The sequence below is a fragment of the Chlorocebus sabaeus genome, chromosome 23 (assembly GCF_047675955.1).
Source record: "Chlorocebus sabaeus isolate Y175 chromosome 23, mChlSab1.0.hap1, whole genome shotgun sequence".
Classification (NCBI taxonomy): domain Eukaryota; kingdom Metazoa; phylum Chordata; class Mammalia; order Primates; family Cercopithecidae; genus Chlorocebus; species Chlorocebus sabaeus.
In genome coordinates, this window is record NC_132926.1 from 30,241,251 (window position 1) to 30,263,830 (window position 22,580).

The 22,580-nt window shown below is 42.6% G+C and overlaps 1 protein-coding gene across 3 annotated transcripts in view; it reads left to right on the forward strand.

Annotated features, from left to right (window-relative positions):
- The window catches only part of GLRA1 (glycine receptor alpha 1), a 102,370-nt gene that overhangs the window by 24,901 nt on the left and 54,889 nt on the right, over positions 1-22,580 (forward strand). For 2 of the 3 annotated variants that reach the window (XM_008015066.3, XM_073010570.1), the window contains exons 2-3: positions 4,815-4,942; positions 10,452-10,519. In XM_008015066.3, the coding sequence (XP_008013257.1) occupies positions 4,815-4,942; positions 10,452-10,519 (196 nt within the window). The remainder of the gene's footprint in view (positions 1-4,814; positions 4,943-10,451; positions 10,520-22,580) is intronic. The other variant, XM_073010572.1, reaches the window with a different exon arrangement.

Sequence of the window (22,580 nt, forward strand, 5' to 3'; positions counted from 1 at the left end):
TAAAAGAGCTCCCCATTGCATATTTACTCTACACAGATGCACAGCACATCAGATTCACCGGGGTGGAGAGGGGGAGTTTTGAATAATCCTGTGCAAATTGTGCTGTCTAAATATAGACAGAAATGTACAAGGATTATCAAGTGGAGGGAGGCATAGCTACTTTGGCATTAATATGGAGCCTTTGTATTTGGAAAAGAGTTGGGAACTTTTGGCCTAGGGCAGAGTGAGGGAGGAGGAGGATTTGAAGTGATTGACACAATAACAATAAATCATTATTGAACCAATTCTCTTCCAATCTTTCTTATTATCTCCAGAAGTCTCGTTAGGTGTTAATATGCCTCTAACGTCTGTCCTACACTTGCTGCACTTCCTTTGTAACTTAGAGGAGGCCTTGGGCTCAGAACATTGACCAGCAGCAGATCACTGAATTGTAAACTCTTCTCTTTTTGTCTTGTTGTCATTGTATTTGCTATTATGGTTCTCTTCCATTATGGCAAGTAATATTAGTTTTCTATTTGTGAGTAGTGAAATATAGTTTCCTTTTAAGTAAGTTTAAGCTTGAAAGAAGTGAGGCAATTTAATGAAAATAATTAAGTGAATGATAGAGGTAGTGAACAAACAGGGCAAAAATTATGAAAGTGATAACAGGAAACAGCTGGTAAACAATATATGGGAGAGGCTGGACTAGAGATTCTCAGAATATGCTATTGTGAATCACTCGACAAAACAGAGGATCACTGGGTAGTTCACAACGATTTCCTCTCCATTTTTCAGTGTGGCAAATTCAGAGCAGTGTATACACAGATTGTTAGAATTCAGACACATGTTTTGACTTGCTTGGATATAACAGGGCAGAACAAGCTTCAGAAACAAATCGTAATAATAGCATGACTATCATGATTTTATACTCTTCACAATTTACGAAGGACTTTCCCTTACGTTGTAGCATTTGGGTAAGTCAACACTTGAAAATGTAAGTTCTAATTCCTTCTGTCTTTGAAGTGGTGTGTGACCCGAGGCCAGTAACTTAACCCCCACCCCCCAGAGTCTTCATTCCCTCCACTTCGGCTCAGTGCCAATGTTTTAAGTGAGCCAGTGGCTGGGTGACCAGACTGCAAATACCTTACTGCAGACATGCAAGTTAGAATAACCAGAAGACTCTTCAGCTTTGGGGAGGATTCTGGTATTAAATGGCATGTTATGGCAATAGCAAATGGTACGGGATAATTTGGGGCAAATTCATTCTCCCACTTTACTGCCTAATAGGATTCAGGCTTATGAGAGAGACCTAAGGGCCAAGAGATCACTTGTGCTCCAGGAACTGCTGGGAGGGAGTACTACGTTCCCAAATCTTATTATCAGAGAGGAGGGGTTGGAGAGAGTAAGGGAGCTTATGAAAGCTTCATAACTGCCACTCCTAGAGAGGTTCTAGAAGTGAATTATAACAGCAGAAAAGTCATAAATCACTAGTTGCGTGCCTGGGGTCCCCTCTGCCCACACCAGAGCCACACAGCAGCCATGAGTCCAGTGCTGAATGGACTGTGGCCCCAACTGTGGGCCATGAGAAGCATCTGGGAGGGCTTTCAAGCCATGTGGGCTCCACGGTGCAGCTGAAAGCGCTGTGAGACAAGGAGCAGCCCCAGACCCGCTCTGAACTGCTTCAAACACACACACACACACACACACACACACCCCATGCCGCAAAGAGAAAAACAATGTATCGAGCGCTTGCTGTGTTCTAAGAGCAGTCCTAGATATTTTTAACTATGCTACCTCAGTTATTCCTCATGCAAAACTCATTTGACAGGTAAGAAAACTAAAGCTCCTCAGACAGGTTAAGTAACTTTCCCAAGGTAGCACAGCTAATAAATGACTAAAACAGGATGAATTCCAAATCATCTGTTCTTTTCACTCTCTTGCATTATTCTATATTATGTTTCACAGTACTTTTCAAAAACAAACACATGCAATATGCACATCACAGACATATATCTACAGAAGCATTTTACACATTCACAGCCTGTATCCCATGTATATATACAGCTCACATACAGACACCTCACATATACACACAAAAAATGCCCATATACTAAATGTGATACTTGACATACATACACATGAACACAGAAATTCACATTTTGCAGATATCTATGTGACCCAATTCACTATGCATCTGCAAACACCCCCACGCATACTCTAGTCTCCACATACATCCATACACATCCATCCATCTGTATACATAACACGTCTATACAGTCATACCTAGAAACCCACCCACATCACACAAACTCACCTACATCCATAGACACACACAAAGAAACTAAAGCGCATTTGTTCCTTACCCTGTCCATCAAAATTAGCTCCCCAGGATATGAGTAAGGATCTTCAGATTATTAAGCAAGAGTAAGAGTGTCTAAAGAGTCCTAGAATACCCTCTGAATCTTCAAAGCAATGCCAGATTGCTTTCAGTATTTTCCATTACTGTGTATAATAGTCTAATTATTTTAAAATTGTTAATCCATGTATAAATATTTATGAACACTTTTTACTAGCCAGGATATTTGATTAATTAAAGTAGCACATTATTCATTCATTCATTCACTGTGCAATTACTGAGCACCAATTAAGTATGAGACACCATGGTAGACACAGTGGGGAATGAAAGAACAAACAAACAAATAATAAATAAAACCACCATGACTCCTGCTCTTAAAACACAAACACAGATAACTACATCAGCACCTGGTGAGTGAGCTTATGGGTGTTGGGGGGGTGGAGGAACAAGGAGACAAGACGGCTCTGAGGCTTCTAATCCTAGAGAGCGGAAGTATATTGACGTCATCTGGGGAAACTGATTTAGAGGAGCAAGTCTGGGAAGGAAGCTGTAGAGTTCAGTTTAGGAGATGAATTTGAGACACTGGCAGAACATTGAGATAAACATATCCCACAGGTGTTTTCAAATTAGGAAGGGGGTTTTAAGGAAGAGGCCAGGGTGGTGACAGATTTCAGAGTCATCCATTATTAACTGATTGCCTAAACAGTTACAACTGATGAGACCAGAAAAGAAGCCGAGAGGAAGAATAAGACAGGTTGGGTACAAATCCTTGGGGAACGTTATGCACTGCTTGGCTAGGTGACAGAAGCATCCACCTTACACACACACACACATACATTCATATCTCTATGCATTTCCTCCAACATCCCAGTCCCACAAGCACATGCCAGTGCTGCTCATGGCTCGTAACTATCTCCTGGATATAATTTCAGTACTAGGAAACTCAGTTGCCCAAAGCAACCCAAATTAGTGTTCTTCAACTTTTGAGACTCCAACATTGACTCTTATTGAAATCTATATGCTTTAAGAGTTCAGCGTGGCAATTCCTCAAGGATCTAGAACCAGAAATACCATTTGATCCAGCAATCCCATTACTGGGTATACATACCCCAAAGGATTATAAATCATTCTACTACATAGACACATGCACATGTATGTTTACTGCAGCACTATTTACAATAGCAAAGACTTGGAACGAACCCAAATGTCCATCAATGATAGACTGGATAAAGAAAATGTGGCACATATACCCCATGGAATACTATGCAGACATAAAAAAGAATGAGTTCATGTCCTTTGCAGGGACATGGATGAAGCTGGAAACCATCATTCTCAGCAACATAACACAGGAACAGAAAACCAAACACTGCATGTTCTCACTCATAAGTGGGAGTTGAACAATGAGAACACATGGACACAGGGAAGGGAACATCACACACCAGGGCCTGTAGGGTGGTGGAGGGCAAGGGAAGGGAGAGCATTAGGACAAATACCTAATGCAAGAGGGGCTTAAAACCTAGATGACAGGTTGATAGGTGCAGCAAACCACCATGGCAAATGTATACCTATGTAACAAACCTGCACATTCTGCACAGGTATCCCAGAACTTAAAATTAAATAAATAAATAAAGAGTTTGGCAGAGGGAGGGTCATGTTCTTAATACATGAGTAATTCATACTGTGGTATGAATGGGGCCCTAAAGCCACTTTGTTGAACGGGTATGGGGTGGGAGAGGGGTGACAGAAACAGTGTGATGCACCCCCACAGTCTGATTTCTAATCACCTATCTCTCGATACAGTGAAGTAGGCTACTACCGATTTACTCTGGGTCCTACATCAGTCCCTTCTGCTAACTGGGCCTCAATTTCCCAAGTGAGATTTTCTGAAGTATATGTTTCTTGAGACAGTGATCCCATAAGTACAAGCACATAAGCTTGTCAAAGCTTCTGAGGAGACTTGAGGTAAAAATGCCTGATAAAATTTGTGTTCCAGAATGCATCTGACTTTGCAACTTTTTTAAAAATTGGTGACTCTGATTCTGAAAATAAACTTTGAGGAAATGGTAAATTATTTGATCTCTAACATCCTTTCTGTCTGTGTGGCTCCATGGACCTATGAGAGTGCAGTTGCCCAACACAGGGTTAGGTCTACCAAAAGACTAACCCTCCACTCTTCTCTCCCAGGGACACCCAGCTGCCAAGTGTGATTACTCAAAATCCCAGAGATGAAGCCCTAAAAATGTCAGTGACTTCTCAGCATCGATCAGACACTTGGCTGCCTGCTAGGATACCATGCTGGCTGATATTTGGGCTGGGTAAACAATTTAACCAGGGCCTTACCTCATTAAGGACCCATATTACCCATTTCTCCAGCTAAGAACACTCTTGTGGTTCTACAGAGGTTGGACAAGGCTGGGATCTGATCACAGTGTGAGAAAGAGCCATCATTAACCTTTTGCTTTCCTCTCTTCCTCCTTAGCCTTGCTGCTTCTAAGGAGGCTGAAGCTGCTCGCTCCGCACCCAAGCCTATGTCGCCCTCGGATTTCCTGGATAAGTTAATGGGGAGAACCTCCGGATATGACGCCAGGATCAGGCCCAATTTTAAAGGTAGAGAAAACATTCCTTCCAGACCCACAGGGAAATGCTTTCCCAGATTAAAGCAGCAAGCTGCATGGTATTGCACGCAGATGGTAAATACACAGTGTGAATCTCATGACTCTTTCCTCTACCCAAGGCAGATATTCTTAATCAATTCAGTCTTCTCTCCCGCCAAGCCCAGACAAAGCCTCAGAGGACTCAATTTAACAGCACCTCTGGTTTCCGAAAGTCCAAAAGTGAATTAAAAACTATCTGCTACCTCTTGTATAATGGGAAGAAGGATTAACATGGGAACATGGAGAAATGGGTTCAAGTTTGGGCTCAAGTTTATTCTGAGTTTAGATGATGAGTCTCTCCCTTTCTTTGGGCCTCAGTTTCTTCATCTGTGCAGTGATGGGCTTGGTTACTTCAGCAGCTTTTAAACATACGCTTCACGGAGCTTTCAGGCCTCCAGCAGGTGCCCCCAAAGGAGAAGCAGAGGGCATGATGAGCAAGCCCACGCTGCTCCTCCCCAAGCAGCTCCACTTTTATTTTCAATAATGGGGTCCCAACTAAAATTCTTCAGCTGAAAGTTTCCCACGGGCTAACAAATAATTTTGAAAAATTTTAGTCTAAATCAGAGTCATAATTTCAAATGCCTCCCAGGGTTGATAACTTAAATCAGTGAGGCAAACCAAGAGTAAGACAATAGGGAGTGGTGGAGACTATGAAGAAATAGAGGTGCAGGCTCCTCTACAGGGGCAGCCTCTCCTTAGCCCCAGTCTCTAGTTGCCCTGCAGAAATGTAGGCCCCATGTTGCCAGAGCATCAAGTATTCCAAGAAGAGCCAGATACCGAGATCTCTGTGAGACTTCCTAATTCCTAAAACATGTAAATTCAAATAAAACATGTTTGTGACCCACATATGCCCTATGGGTTGCCAGTTCACAAACTCTACCCCAGATGATCTGAAAAGGTTCTTTTACCTCTCACAATCCTGTGGGAATTTAGTGTCTATAACCAAGAGACTAGTTTCCTTTGTTTACTGATGCCTCAGGAGGTTGCAGCCATCTCAAACTGCCAAGCAGAACCCTGCAGGTGCAGTCTTAAGAACCTCCTTGGGAGCCTATGCACTCTGACCTTCCTCCCAGCACCCTTGCAAAAATCTTATTCCAAGGACCTGCAGCCAGCCTCCTAGACAAGCTTTGATTTCAGGTGCCCTTCCTTACTGTTCCTTTGGCTCAAGTTCAAGACGAAACAAGGCATGTGACAGCTGGTAACAGCTTCCTAATATTTGCTCACTTTGCCCCCTGCTCTCAAGTCCCCTTCTCAGAGTGCTTGTTCCGCACAACTCTGCAAATAGAAAATGTTCTGGGAGATGCACCCAGGTCTCTCCCCCATTTACCTCAAGTCTCCTTCACTCCCCCTGCACCTTGTTCCTGAGGCCATGGCTTCCAGCATTGTTAGCATAACCCCAAGGACAGGTAAGTCAAGAACAAGGTTGCTGCCCCCAGCACACTCAGCTCAAGCCTTCACCAGGGTCACAATCTCTGATACCTAGAGGGGCAAGACAACTATAGTATATGAATGAAGCAGGGTGGAGACAAGAAAATAAAACCAGAAAACATAGGGCTTATCTAAGGGTAGCCACTTCTCAGCTCTTGTTGATGGCTGTCAGGCAGGAATGCAGACCCTGTACAGCCAGGCCTTCCAATACAAGACTTGAGTCTGAGGTTTTATCTAAAACCTTGCAAATTGACAACTAAGTCGTCTCTTTTAAAAACATTGTCGGCCAAATCAAACACTTCCAAGAACTGGTTAGGGCCCTTGACAACCAGGTTGCATCCTCTGTCCCTCGCTGCTTTTAGGAATTCTAGTCCACCACGCCCCCTGGTGGGCTCTCTCAGAACTCCATCCTATGTAGAGGCGCCATGGTCTTGCTCTGAGAGAGGAACTCATTCAATTGTTGAATGTGGGTGCATCCAGAGTTTATGTATTAGTTATTCTTTGTGCATACCACTGTACTTGACACATAGAAAAGCCCCAGTAAACCTTCATAAATGAATGAATGAATAAATAAATAAATGAGCCTACAAATATGCTAGGGCTTGGAGTAGTTAAGTGACTTTTTCAAGTCATGCTGTCAAAACCAGAGACTTGAACCCAGTTACTCTAACTTAATTCTTTTTCTAATAATAGTGATTTATTTATGTATTTGTTCATTTATTTATTTACTTACTTAGAAGTGGACATTTTTAAGAAATAAAATTTTATCCTGACCACTGAATCAAGGCCCTTCCAACCTTCCCACTCTGAGAACCTTACTCAGAACACTTGGGCCCAATATCTACAGAACTAGTTCATCTTTTAGGCCCCTCTCAACCCTGCACTAGCCTTAACTCCCTCGACCCCCACCTGACTGAGAATGAGGTGCAGCTTCCTGGAGCCCCACCGCAGGAGCTAAGAAGTTTTCTCTGCCCTCCTTTCTGCTGAGGCCTGAAAAATTGCCGAGAGGATTTTCTGCCCCTGAGCCCTTTGATGCCTTTCCTGCTTCCACCGACACAAATCAGATTCCCCAAAACCCCACACAAACCACAGAACTCCTGAAAAGGCCACTGAGGATCAGGGCCCCTGTGACTCCAACATGATAGAAAGAGGTCGGCATCGTTTAAAAACTCTACGGAGGGATCCATCACGCAGCAGCTGCCTTAAGTGCTAGAAATTTTCCCTGCTCCTGACCCTCGTGAAAACACGGGTAGCCAGGAATACCAAGCACACTCTGCAGAGTACAATGGCAAAGAAACTGTGAGGTGGAAGTAAAGGGCACTAAAACAGCATTCCAGTCCTCCCTCTACTTACCTGACAGGCATGACCCCAAATGAGACACTTACTGTATCTCAGCCTCTGTTTCTGCATCTGTAAAATGATCCAGTAGGACTACGCCATTCCAGCTCTGTTACTCTGTGTCTTCTTTATGACTGTGTGTATTATAATGGCTCCTAGGATCAGGGGCACAGCCCAATGCAAATACATACAAAAAAAAAAGCAAAATTAAACTTTAATATTTAATGAAATATATACATTATCCTGCTGCCAAAGGCAGCTGAATTGTAATTTTCTCAAGGATAATTTAATTTCAGATTTATTTCAATGAACCGCACCTCCCCATAGGATCCTTTTGGCTGGCGCCCTCTCACACACATAAATCAGAAACTAATTTATAATTGGAGTCACAGTGCCAGACACTTGCAGGGACTGGATGGGAACTCTGTGCACATCACTTCAAGGCATAGGCAGTAACTCCTTGGGGTATCTTAATGGTGTGAGGCAACAACAACAAAAAAACCTGGGTCTGAGTCTAAATAAAAGAGAAAAATCCTGACCATTCAGATTTTTTCCACCTGACCTTTGTTTAGGTGGAAGTGACAAGGAGGCAGACTTCCGCTCAGCACAAGGAAAAAAATTTTCGCAGACAGAGCTATCCAACTATGGAAAGGGCTGCTCAAGAAAAAATGAGTTTCCCACTGCTGGAAGTATTCAGGCGCTCAGCCTTGAATGGGTAGCTGGTCTACAGCAGTGGTCCCCAAACCTGGCTGTACATAAGACTCACCCAGGTAGCTCTCTGAACACTAGACTCTTGGGCTAACCTCCAGAGATTTGGTTTCACCTAGTATGGGGTTGGGCCAAAGAATCTGTAGTTTAACAGGTTCCCAGATGTTTCTACTGCAGATAACCCTGTCTGCACTTCAGTTTGGGGAGAAATTGATGAGGTGACCTTTAAGAAACCTTCCAGCCTAAAATCTTACAACCCTGAAATGCAAATGGATAGCTTCCATAAAGGAATTCCACATCACTGAAGCTGAGAATGACTGCCTAGATCAAGAGCTACTCTCTCTCCAGATTGATGAGGAAATTGAAGCCCAGGACAGAGAAAAGGCATTGCCGAGCTCAAACAACCAGTGAGTGCTGGAGTTATGTCCAAAACCCAGAGATACTGATAATCCCTTGAAGGAAAAACCTAGATTCTCATCCCAAGACTGAGTACCCTCCTATATGCCAAGACTTCTGATCCTAGCTTAATTTGAGCAAAATGCTTAGGCTACTTTTTCAAGAGGGACAGAATGCAATGGGTACCAGAGGGCATAAGGACATATCTACTTTCTTCTTTCCACAACGAGAAAACTTTGGTTCAAGTCCTGGTTCTACCACTTGTTAGTTGAATGAGCCCTAGGTGAGTTACTAAAATTCTTGGTGCTACCTTTGTCAAGTAGGAACAAGAATTCTGCCCTGCCTACCTCAGTACCTCATAGGAATCAAGAAAGTGGACCTGAAAAGAAAATCACAAATTGCAAATTGCAATCTTCATGTGAAGGGCTGTGACCATTTATCCAAGTCCTATTCACCTTCAAAGTCATCTCCAGGTCATCACCTTTCTGAGGTCTTTCCTGCCTCATTCTCCAGAACTTCTCTTGCCTGGACTCCTGCTGCTTTTACCACTCTTACCCATAGTCTCACATTTTTCTTTGGTTATTTTATGTCAGCCCTTTTTGTCAGCTTATTTGGAAACCCCTTGCTGAAAATTCTGGACTCTGCCACTGTCTGTGTGATCGTGACCATGCCCCTTCCTTCCTCTAAACCTGTTTCCTGCAGAATAGCCATTAAGATGAGCACCCTTGGAGTTAGACAAATCTGAACTCAAACTCTGACTCACCCATTTACTAGTTATGTAGCCATGAACAAATAACCTCTCTGAGCCTCTGTTTTCTCTTCTGTAAAATGAAGGTAATAACCATACCTTCTCCTGGAGTTGCTGAAAGGATGAAATGAAATGATGTTAATAATACTCTCAGCACAGCAGTAACCCCCGTAATGTTTAGTAAATGGCAACTGCTATAATTAATAGTATAAAGTGAAGAGATTGGGCTTCAATGAGACAACATTTCCTCTAGCAATGAGATAGCAAAGCAGTGAATAAGCCTCCATTTCTTTCCTATGCTTTGCAGTAGGATTCAGAAGACTTGCTCGGAAAGTATTTAACAAAGTCTATGGACTTCCCCGGAGGTTCCTTCTGAATTCCTCAGCTGGTAATTCCCATCAATGCCTTTCAGACAATCATTCTTGGTTCATAAGTTCAAGGCAAGGAGCTTGCTGTTCCTTGTAATTCCCAAGATGGCCTCCAAATGTTGTAGCCATAAATATATTTCAGCCACTAATTTGTGGCTGAAAGGCAGCCGATGGGACTGGGGGAAGGAATTTCAACCATATGGCGGATGATGAATTATCCTGTGTTAATGAAAGTACATTTCAGCTCAGCCTCTGGTGTTCTGTACCTGGTGCTCACTTGGGGACCAGGAAATCTGGCATAGAGATGTTAAATGGTAGCTGGGAATCCCAGGTGCTTGGGGGTGGGGTGGAGAGTAAGCAAGGATCTCCTCCACCAAAGGCGATCCATTCCAGAAGTCAGTGTTCTGGAAATGAGTCCTACCCTGTGGGTTCTTCCATGGCCATGGGGTTAAGCAGGAATCTCTCTTGATTGGCAGGTCCTCCAGTGAACGTGAGCTGCAACATTTTCATCAACAGCTTTGGTTCCATTGCTGAGACAACCATGGTGAGTAGTCAAAACACAAGCTGTTAGTTCCTGCTGGGGATATCTCTCCATGAAATACTTATCCTCTGCATTGGTCTCCATCAAGGAGGTGGGGAATCAGCTGGGTTTTTTTCAAGTCTCCAGTGGTATACCATGAGGCTCAGATGTTTTTGCTGTCACATTAAACGTTTTGAGTGAATACATAACATCTGAAAATTGCCAAAGAGCTAGCAGGCAGGGTAAGCACCTGCCAAACACCCAGGATTACAAGAACAAAATTATACAAGTCAAATTTTTAGAGTAAAAGAAAATGTGAAGACCTGTTTTCAAGTTTAACATTCAGCTGCAGAATGGCAGAAGACTGCTGGTTATAGAAGCTGAAATGGGTATATTGGGTTAATTGTACATTTCCTCTACTGTTGAATATATTTAAACTTTTCACAGTAAAAAAGTTTAAAATAAATCCATTACACTAGAAGAAATGCCTAGGAAAAAAATACCAAAATTGTGACAGTGATTATCTCTGAATTATAAACTTATGAATAATTTTTATTTCCTTCCTACAGTATTTATATATTTTTCAAATGTCTGCAAGGGGTGAATATTAAATTAGTAATTATGAATAAGTATAATGGTATTTTAAAACTTTTCTCAGACTTTTTTGCTTTTTCAACAGAAAAGTCAATTGTATTTATGTTAAGGAAGTGATCTAGCTTGTGAAAAAAAAAAATCAAGGCAGCCTAAAGTTAACTCTAACCTATCAATTTCTGGACATCCACCCACCCCTAATGTAGTTCAGGCTTCCATCGTGGCTTGCTTACATGACTGCAAAGGGTTCTCGCTGGCTTCCAACTTGCCCCCTTCCTGTCTATCTTTTCCCATACTAGCCTTTCCAAAACACAAATCTAACCATTCCACTGCCCCGATTTAAATCCTTCCTATGGCTCCCCCATCACCCTCAGTGTTAAACCCAAATTCTTTTGCAAAGCTGAGGAAGCTCCCTGTGAATAACCCTGCTTCACCTCCTCCCTCTCCCGCTGCATCCTCTAGCTGCACCGATTGCTTACAGCTCTCTAGCCAGGTTGTCCCTCACTCTCTGCTTTACAGGCTTCTGGTGATTGCTGCTAGGCCACTGCCCAGAGCACCCACTCCAGCCTCCTTTCCCTTGCCAATTCCTATTCTCCTTTAAGACTCAGCTTAGAATTATTTCCACAGAAAGCCTCCCCACTCTAACATGCGCGTCATGTGTGTGAGTTCACGTGTGCTCTTCACCCAAGGCTGGGATGGGTCCCTTCTGTCCATTCTCATGACACATTTTACAGTTTCCACAATAGCACTTGCCACTTACAATTACCACTGTACCAACCTGCTTATGTGTCTCTCCTGTCACTCTACTGTAAGTTATATGGGGGCTGGTCTTTTGTCTCATTTCCTGTGGGAACCTCAGCAGCTAGCACAGTGATTGAATAACAGATACTCAACAGTTTTTTTAAAATAAATAAACCAAATCAATTATATTGCTTATCAATTAAAACCAGTATTTGGTTCTAACCCTTTATGGGGATTACATCCAACCTTTCAGTCTCAGACTGGCAAAAATCACTGAGTTCAAGATGAGGTGGCAAATGGTCTAGAAGCTGTCCTTTTGCAAACAGGCCTGTCTTGATATGGTCAAGAAGATCATGCCCACATTCAAAGGACAACTGGTGAAACTCCCTAAAGTAACAGGCCTCTTATCTCCAAATGGAGATGGTTCCACTTGTTAGCTAGGAACAAACATGGGTGCTTTTCACTGGATATCCAGGTCAAATAAATAGCCACGTTTTTTTCACCTTTGAATGGATATCTTACAAGCACTCTTAATGAGCCCCTCTGCTTTTCCTCCCCTCCTCAAAGATCAGAAGCATGTTGACATTGGTATTAATCATAATATGTACAGTAAATGTTGACACTTCCACTCTTTTTCCTCAATGGTAAATGGTTATCAAGCCAAGTCAGGGAGTGGACCACCTGGTTCTGTAAAGGACCTGGTTATTTGAGGACAAGTGCACATATCTGCACTCATTTCCCAATAATGACCAAACACAGACCTAATTCCTTCAAACAGATTCCTAAAAAAGAAAGATATAGCCTTACTTCCTGTGGTGACTAAAAGCCCAGCTCTAGAGTCACATACACTGAGCTCACTCTGTCTGCGAGGAGCTTATTTGCTTCACGTCTTTAAGCCTCAGTTTCTTCATCTGTAAAATCCCAATGGTAATTAACATACTGATATCATTAAGTTATTATGTGTAGTGTGTAGAGAAAAATTGTTTTGTTTTGTTTTGTTTTGTTTTGTTTTGTTTTGTTTTGTTTTGTTTTGAGACAGAGTTTCACCCTGTTGCCCAGGCTGGAGTGCAGTGGCACGATCTCGGCTCACTGCAACCTCCGCCTCCTGGGTTCAAGCAATTCTTGTGCCTCAGCCTCCCGAGTAGCTAGGATTACAGACATGCACCACCAGGCCCAGCTAATTTTTGTATTTTTAATAGAGATGGAGTTTTGCCATGTCATCCAGGCTGGTCTCAAACTCCTGGCCTCATGTGATCCACCCACCCCGGCCTCCCAAAGTGTTGGGATTGCAGATGTGAGCCACCGTTCCCAGCCTAGAAAAATGGTTATCATTGTATATGCTTTGTAAAGGCTCACGAAACATTTCTGATGATGGTGATGATGATGGAGACTCTGGACACTGCAGTCCCAGCATTATCACTGATGATTTCCTGTGTAATCTTGAACAATCCTTAGACTTCTCTGAGCCTTGGTTTCTTCCTCCTCTCCTCTCCAACCCCACCCCCACAACCCTCACCCCCCATTTCCCACCCCACATCTTCTGACTGCCTTTCCAGACTTCACTTCTGCTGCATTTTGCTTTCTACAGAAACAGTGTAGCAGAGTAATTAGACACAGTCTTCAATGCCCAGACAAAATTTGAGGCTCAGTTCTGTGATCTTGGCCAAGGTATTTTAAAGTTGGCTTTCTCATCTGTTAAAAATAGGGACGCCAGTAGCATCCACCTTATGGCCTGCTGTGAGTATTAAGAGATAAAGCATGGAAAGTGCGAAGCACAGTGCCTGACACAAAGTGCACATGCAATGAGCCAGCTATTGTTACATGCCATTTATCATTTTCAGCACATTTTCACTTTCACACTCTCACGTGATTCCTTCACCAAATATGTAGTCTTATAACCACTCTGTAAAGTAGGCGTGCTATGTTCCCCATTTTACAACTGAGGAAATGGAGATCTGTATAGATCCTATCACAAAGCTACTTAGTGACTGTGCAAGGATTAAGATCCAGTTCTCATAACCTATAGATAAGTGTTTGTTCCGTGCCACACTGCTATAACTCCAAAGAGCACAAACTAAAGAAATTGGAGTACCAGGACCTACAAAGTACATGTAAGCAACAGTCTAAGTGCATCAAAAGTGGAAACCCAACCCAATATCATGCCATGCCCCGCTCCCCTTAAAAGAAAATAGTAAGTAATGATAATGGAGATAATCAACAAAGGACCCTAGAGGAGATGGTCCCCTGGAGTAGAAATAATCTTCTGACAGGAAATGAAGGATCAGTTATGATGTGCTGCCTTGAAGGTAGACCATAAATGACACAGTTTTCTCCCTATTTATTAAAGTTAATCCAAAGTAGGGCAGAGGGTGCTATTTCCAAGCTTGCACATTTCGTAATCTAGTAAGATCTCACTTAACATCACCAATAGGTTCTTACAACCTGCAACTTTCAACGAAATGACTATAACACAACCAATTTTCTCGTCAACATTATAACAAAACAACATTATTTGATAAACTGCTGTATGTCATTTCACTTAAAGGCTGTTCCCAATAACCTGTCGATGATGTTAAATGAAGGCTTATGTACTATGATTTTTTTTCCATTGGCTTCTTAATTATTTGTGTGTTTAATTTACTTTACAGGTGATATGGGGAAAAAGTCTCAGATCAAAAAAAAAAAAAAAAACTTAAGAAATTGTCTAGTCTGGCTCTCTATTTTCTGGAGAGAGAATCTGGTGGTTAGAATGGTAAGGTCACTTCAGCAAGGTCACACAGCATGAAACAGGTGTCATAGAAACACGGGTCTGACGCTGTCTGCAGTGGTCACTAGTTCCCCTCCCTTCAGCTTCTTTTCCCTCTGGATTCCACCAATCAAAACTTTTGGATGACTGTCCCATCCAAGCCTCTTTTCTTGTCAAAGTATCTTTGGGAAACTGGTATTAGTATGAAAACAAGAAAAACAACTTGTTCTTGAAGAACTTATTATATGCTGCTACACACCAGGCAGTGAACAGAGCACTTCTATATCCACCACCTAATTTAGGCTTGATAACAACCCCCATAAAGTGGGAAAGGTTATCTCCAGTTTACAGATGAGAAAGCTGAGGATCAGAAGAGATAAGTTATTTTCTTAATATGGAGCAAGGGTAGAACTTGAACTCAATGCATGGTCTCCTAAGCCAAATGTAAATATTTAATTCCTGAATGTTTGGTACTATTCAGGCCTTCCTTGTCTCCTTTCATCACAGAGAATTAGACAAAAGGGAACTTGAGCTTGAACAGACATAGAAACTGGAGGCCAGAGAGAGGATTGCACTTGCCCACAGACACACACACACAGCTAATTAGTGGCACGGTCAGCCCAGGCTCCCTGACTTCCAGCCTGGGCTCTGCCTCTCCAACCACACAAAGAGCTAGTGTGTACTAGCTCTTTACTAGTCCAAAGTAATATGGGTAATTGTAAAGCTTCCCCAGCCATGTAGAACTGTAAGTCCAATTAAACCTTTTCTTTTGTAATTGCCTGGTCTTGGGTATGTCTTTATTAGCAGTGTGAAAATGGACTAATGCAAAGTCTCTGCTTTGGCTGACTAGTTTAGTAGTAAATAATCTTTTATATTTCTATAGCATTTACTAATGACTTGCATACCTATTCCTCTGTGTGATCCTATACACCATTCTTATAGAGCCAGGTACCTGGGGGAACTGCATCTCAGAAGTGTTACATGGTGGCAGAGTGAGAACTCAAACCCTGGTCTCCTGACTCCTGGTCCAAGGTAATATGGACATCATCCTGGTGTCAGAAACTTTCCAGGCTCTGTTTGTTCTCCAGAAACAGCAGGAGTGCATAGCAGCTCTATAAACAGCTGGAGTCCCCAGGCCTAACTGCCTGCCTCCCAGGATCTGGCTTTATTCACCGGAGCTAACAGACCTGAGAGCAGAGAGGCAGCCAGCAAAGCAACAGGGGTCTCTATCCAGTCCTGACAAGGAGAGGGCTGAGACTGCCTGTCCTTTATCTGACCTTCTCCAGGACTCTCTCTCTGAGTCTGTGCAGCAAGAGGAAGGTAAAAGTTGAAATAGAAATGTACAAGGGAGGCCACATACAGTGGCTCATACCTATAATCCCAGCACTTTGGGAGGCCGAGGTGGGCAGATTGCTTGAGTCCAGGAGTTCAAGACCAGCCTGAGCAAATGGTGAAACCCTGTCTCTACTAAAAAGAAAAAAAAAATTAGCCGGGCATGGTGGCACATGCTTGTAGTCCCAGCTACTCCTGGAGCAGGGGCTGAGGCAGGAAGATCACCTGAGCCTTAGGAGGTCAAGGCTGCAGTGAGCTGTGATCATGCCGCTTCACTCAAGCCTGGGCAAGGTACCAAGGGTCCAAGACAGGGTGAGGCACTGTCTCAAAAAAAAAAAAAAAAGGAAAATAAAAAAGAAAGAAATGTACAAAGGAAAAGAGGAAAGAGAGTCCTGATCTAGAGCAACCCCTCTGGTAGTCTACAAAGAGCTAAAACTCAGATGAAAACCTCTAGCTTGTCTGGACATATGTGCATAAGTGTGTGCACTGGAGCATCTATAGATCTGTGTAGTGTGTATGTGGAGGTGTATATTGTGGGACTGTGGAATTGTGCAGTGGCATACATAGACGTGTGTATATGTGATGCTAATTTGAACACGTGTAGACATGTAACTTCAAAGAGAAATGTATATGATCATCTATAGGTATGGATATAACTGTGTATTTCTGTGGTTATATTTGTATATGTGGAAATCTGTACATATGAATACACATGTATCCGTGAGTTTGCATATATGTGGGAGATATGCAAGTACTTAAGAACGAATGTGCATGGAGTGTATTATTTTCTTTGGGTATTTGTATGTGGATATTTGTGAATATATAAAAAGATATTTAAGTATGTATCTGCATTTGAGTAGGCATGTTTACATGTGTGTATGTGCATGTGCATGTGAATGTGAATGTGGGTGCATATGAATACAACTGAATAAGTAAAAGAGTATTTAAATGTATCAGTACAGGAGAATGACTATACATGTGTGCACATTAAGGGACCTATATATTGCTGGAATTTGTGTAAAACTGTATATAAACACAAGAGAGAGAGACAGACAGAGAGAGAGAGAGAGAGAGAGTGTTGACATCCTTTGGGCATGAATCCTAGTATTTCCATTATTAGAACATGTGTTCCAGCCTCTCTTGCCAAGGAGCAGGCTAGCTTGGCACAAGACAGGTGCACAGTGGCCAGGACCCCTGCTGATTGATGACAGCCTGTGCAACTACAGTCCACAAGTTTGGCCTTATTTGACGTTAAGGGGCAATGGACAGAGACCTGAACCAGGAGTCAGGAGACCAGGGTTTGAGTTCTCACTCTGCCACCATGTAACACTTCTGAGATGCAGTTCCCCCAGGTACCTGGCTCTATAAGAATGGTGTATAGGATCACACAGAGGAATAGGTATGCAAGTCATTAGTAAATGCTATAGAAATATAAAAGATTATTTACTACTAAACTAGTCAGCCAAAGCAGAGACTTTGCATTAGTCCATTTTCACACTGCTAATAAAGACATACCCAAGACCAGGCAATTACAAAAGAAAAGGTTTAATTGGACTTACAGTTCTACATGGCTGGGGAAGCTTTACAATCATGGTGAAAGGCAAGGAAGAACAAGTCACATCTTATGTGGATGGCAGCAGGCAAAGAGAGAGCTTTTACAGGAAAACTCTCCTTTATAATAAACATCAAATCTCATGAGACTTACTCACTGTCACAAGAACAGCTTGGGAAAGACCTGCCCCAACAATTCAATTACCTCCCACCAGGCCCCTCCCACAACACATGGAAATTCAAGATGAGATTTCAGTGGGGACACAGCCATATCATTCCGCTCCTGGCCCCTCCCAAATCTCATGTCCTCACATTTCAAAACCAATCATGCCTTCCCAACAGTCCCCCAAAGGCTTAACTCATTTCAGCATTAATTCAAAAGTTCACAGTCCAAAGCCTCATCCAAGACAAGGCAAGTCCCTTCCACCTATGAGCCTGTAAAATCAAAAGCAAGTTAGTTGGCCAGGCACAGTGGTTCATGCCTAGCCAACATGGTGAAACCTCATCTCTACTAAAAATACAAAAATTATCCAGACATGGTGATGTGAGCCTGTAGTCCCAGCTATTCGGAGGCTGAGGCAGGAGAATTGCTTGAACCCGGGAGGCAGAAGTTGCAGTGAGCCGAGATGGTGCCACTGCACTCCAGCCTGGGCAACAGAGTGAGACTCTGTCTAAAAGAAATAAGTAAATAAATAAAATAAAATCCAAAAAAAAAAAAAAAGCAAGTTAGTTACTTCCTAGATACAATGGGGGTACAGGCTTTGGATAAATACAGCCATTCTAAATGGGAGACATTGGCCAAAACAAAGGGGTTACAGGCCCTATGCAAATCTGAAATCCAGTGGGACAGTCAAGTCTTAAAGCTCCAAAATGATCTCTTTTGACTCCACGTCTCACATTCAGGTCATGCTGATGCAAGGGGTGGGTTCCCATGGTCTTGGGCAGCTATGCCCCTTTGACTTTGCAGGGTATAGCCTCCCTCCTGGCTGCTTTCATAGGCTGGCGTTGAGTGTCTGCAGCTTTTCCAGGCTCACATTGCAAGTTGTCAGTGGATCTATCATTCCGGGGTCTGGAGTATAGTGGCCCTCTTCTCACAGCTCCACTAGGAGGTGCCCAAGTAGGGACTCTGTGTGGGGGTTCAACCCCACATTTCCCTTCTACACTGCCCTAGCAGAGGTTCTCCATGAGGGCCCCACCCCTGCAGCAGACTTTTGCCTGGGCATCCAGGCATTTCCATACATCTTCTGAAATTTAGGCAGAGGTTATCAAACCTCAATTCTTGACTTCTGTGCGCCCACAGACTCAACACCATGTGGAAGCCACCAAGGCTTGGGGCTTCCACCTTCTGAAGCAACAACCCGAGTTGTAGTTTGGCACCTTTTAGTCATGGCTGGAGAGGCTGGGACACGGGGCACCAAGTCCCTAGACTGCACACAGCACAGGGACCCTGGCCTGGCCCATGAAACAATTTTCTCCTGGGCCTTTGGGCCTGTGATGGGAGGGGCTGCTGTGAAGACCTCTGACATGCTCTGGAGACATTTTCCCCATTGTCTTGGGGATTAACATTTGGCTCCTCGTTACTTATGCAAATTTCTTCAGCCGGCTTCAATTTCTCCTCAGAAAATGGGTTTTTCTTTTCTATCACATTGTCAGGCTGCAAATTTTCCAAACTTTTATGCTCGGCTTCCCTTATAAAACTGAGTGCCTTTAACGGCACCCAAGTAACTTCTTGAATGGTTTGCTGCTTAGAAATTTCTTCCACCAGATACCCTAAATCATGTCTCTGAAGTTCAAAGTTCCACAAATCTCTAGGGCAGGGGCAAAATGCTGCCAATCTCTGTGCTCAAACATAACAAGCATCATCTTCTCTCCAGTTCCCAAAAAGTTCCTCATGTCCATCTGAGACCACCTCAGCCTAGACTTTACTGTCCATATTACTATCAGCATTTTGGGCAAAGCCATTCAACAAGTCTCTAGGAAGTTCCAAACTTTCCCACATTTTCCTGTCTTCTTTTGAGTGCTCCAAACTGTTCTAACCTCTGCCTGTTACCTAATTTCACATTTTCGGGTATGTTTTCAGCAGTGCCCAAAGTCACTTCCACGTTTTCAAGTACTTTTCAGCATCGTCTCACTCTATTGGTACCAATTTACTGTATTAGTCCATTTTCATGCTGCTGATAAATATATGCCCGAGACTGGCATTTACAAAAGAAAGAGCTTTAGTGGACTTACAGTTCCATGTCACTGGGGAGGCCTTACAATCATGGTGGAAGGTAAAAGGCATGTCTCACATGGCAGGAGACAAGAGAAGAACTTGTGCAGGGAAACTCCTCTTTTTAAAACTATCAGATCTTGTAAGACTTATTCACTATCATGAGAACAGCATGGGAAAGACCCGCCCCCATAATCCAATTACCTCCCAACAGGTCCCTCCCATAACACATGGGAATTCAAGATTAGATTTGGGTGGGGACACCAACACCCAAACATAAGGAAATGCCCTTCTGGGTTTTGGAATTTTTTGTTGTTGTTGTGTTTTCACTTTTGTTTTTTGCTTGTTTTTATTTTTACTGGTCTCTCTTCATTCATTTGTTCTTTCCACTGCATTTATTAATTAAGGTCTTACATTTGCTAAATTTGGCATTAGGCTCTAGAGATAGAGTTCTGTTTTAGTCCTATAAGCTAGGCTTTCCTGCAGTAACAAATCCCCAAAATCTCAACATCTCTAGACAATAATGTCTCATTTATCGCTCATCTAAAGTCTGCTGCAGATCTAGGGGCTCTCCAGGGCTGCTTTTCCTCAGGTAGTAGCTCAGCATTGCATTTCCATAACAATACACAATTTCACATTTGCCACACAAGAGAACAATACACCAAAGGGTTGAACACTGGTGTATTAGTGCGTGCTACCTTAACAAAGTACCACAGATTAGATGCCTTCAACAACAGAAAATTATTGTGTCACAGTTCTGGAGGCTAGAAGTTCAAGCTCAAGGTGCCACCAGAGTTGGTCTCTAATGAGGGCCGTTTTCCTGGCTTGTAGACAGCCTTCTTCTCACTGTGTCCTCACATGGCTTCTTCTCTGTGCAAGGAGAGAGAGAGAGATCTGGTACCTCTTTCTCTCCTTATTAGGACATAAATACTACTGAATTAGGGCCCCACCCTCATGACCTCATTTAACCTTTATCACCTGCTTAAAGACTCCATCTTCAAACACAGTCACTCTGAGGGTTAGGGCTTCAACATATAAATTTCGGAGGGACACATTCAGTCCATAACAACTGGCAAGTAAATGTGTTCCACCTAGGAGTGACTTTTGCTTGCATTTCGCTATCCAAGGAAAGTCACATGGCACTGCCCAAAGAGAAGTATAATCCTCCCATGGTACCAGAAGTAAACAGGAACCAGACATCAGTGAGTAGGAGGTCTCTGCTTTCAAGGAGTCTATTTCAAGGAAAACAAGATAATACCACAGTAGGATGGGTGAGATTACAGAGCTATGCCAGGATGCTGTGGAACACGGAGGTTAATAATAATTCTCTGTAAATTATTAATAATAATTCTCTGAATATGTGTGTACCAGGCACTGTTGTATTGTGTGCTTTTGAGTTATTTTTCTTGTTTCCTTTTTTCTAAACTGATCAGCGCCAAATTGCGTGATTTTTCTAAAGCAGCAATCTGGTCATGGTACTCCCCATATTCAAACCTTCCAGGAGAGAACAGTTTCAAGGGATGAACCAAAGGATGAAAGGGTTTCAAAAAACTGTGGTGTGTCCAATAGTGCCAAAAGAGGAAAGAAAAGTCAAATAAGAAAAGAAAGTATCGTCTAGTAGTTTTGTTTTTTGTTTTTTGTTTTTTTTGTTTTTTGTTTTTTTTAAAATTTATTTATTATTATTATACTTTAAGTTGTAGGGTACATGTGCACAACGTGCAGGTTTGTTACATATGTATACTTGTGCCATGTTGGTGTGCTGCACCCATCAACTCGTCATTTACATCAGGTATAACTCCCAATGCAATCCCTCCCCCCTCCCCCCTCCCCCCTCCCCATGATAGGCCCCGGTGTGTGATGTTCCCCTTCCCGAGTCCAAGTGATCTCATTGTTCAGTTCCCACCTATGAGTGAGAACATGCGGTGTTTGGTTTTCTGTTCTTGTGATAGTTTGCTAAGAATGATGGTTTCCGGCTGCATCCATGTCCCTACAAAGGACACAAACTCATCGTTTTTTATGGCTGCATAGTATTCCATGGTGTATATGTGCCACATTTTCTTAATCCAATCTGTCACTGATGGACATTTGGGTTGATTCCAAGTCTTTGCTATTGTGAATAGTGCTGCAATAAACATACGTGTGCATGTGTCTTTATAGCAGCATAATTTATAATCCTTTGGGTATATACCCAGTAATGGGATGGCTGGGTCATATGGTACATCTAGTTCTAGATCCCTGAGGAATCGCCATACTGTTTTCCATAATGGTTGAACTAGTTTACAATCCCACCAACAGTGTAAAAGTGTTCCTATTTCTCCACATCCTCTCCAGCACCTGTTGTTTCCTGACTTTTGAATGATCGCCATTCTAACTGGTGTGAGATGGTATCTCATTGTGGTTTTGATTTGCATTTCTCTGATGGCCAGTGATGATGAGCATTTTTTCATGTGTCTGTTGGCTGTATGAATGTCTTCTTTTGAGAAATGTCTGTTCATATCCTTTGCCCACTTTTTGATGGGGTTGTTTGTTTTTTTCTTGTAAATTTGTTTGAGTTCTTTGTAGGTTCTGGATATTAGCCCTTTGTCAGATGAGTAGATTGCAAAAATTTTCTCCCATTCTGTAGGTTGCCTGTTCACTCTGATGGTAGTTTCTTTTGCTGTGCAGAAGCTCTTTAGTTTAATGAGATCCCATTTGTCAATTTTGGCTTTTGCTGCCGTTGCTTTTGGTGTTTTAGACATGAAGTCTTTGCCCATGCCTATGTCCTGAATGGTACTACCTAGGTTTTCCTCTAGGATTTTTATGGTATTAGGTCTACATTTAAGTCTCTAATCCATCTTGAATTAATTTTCATATAAGGAGTAAGGAAAGGATCCAGTTTCAGCTTTCTACTTATGGCTAGCCAATTTTCCCAG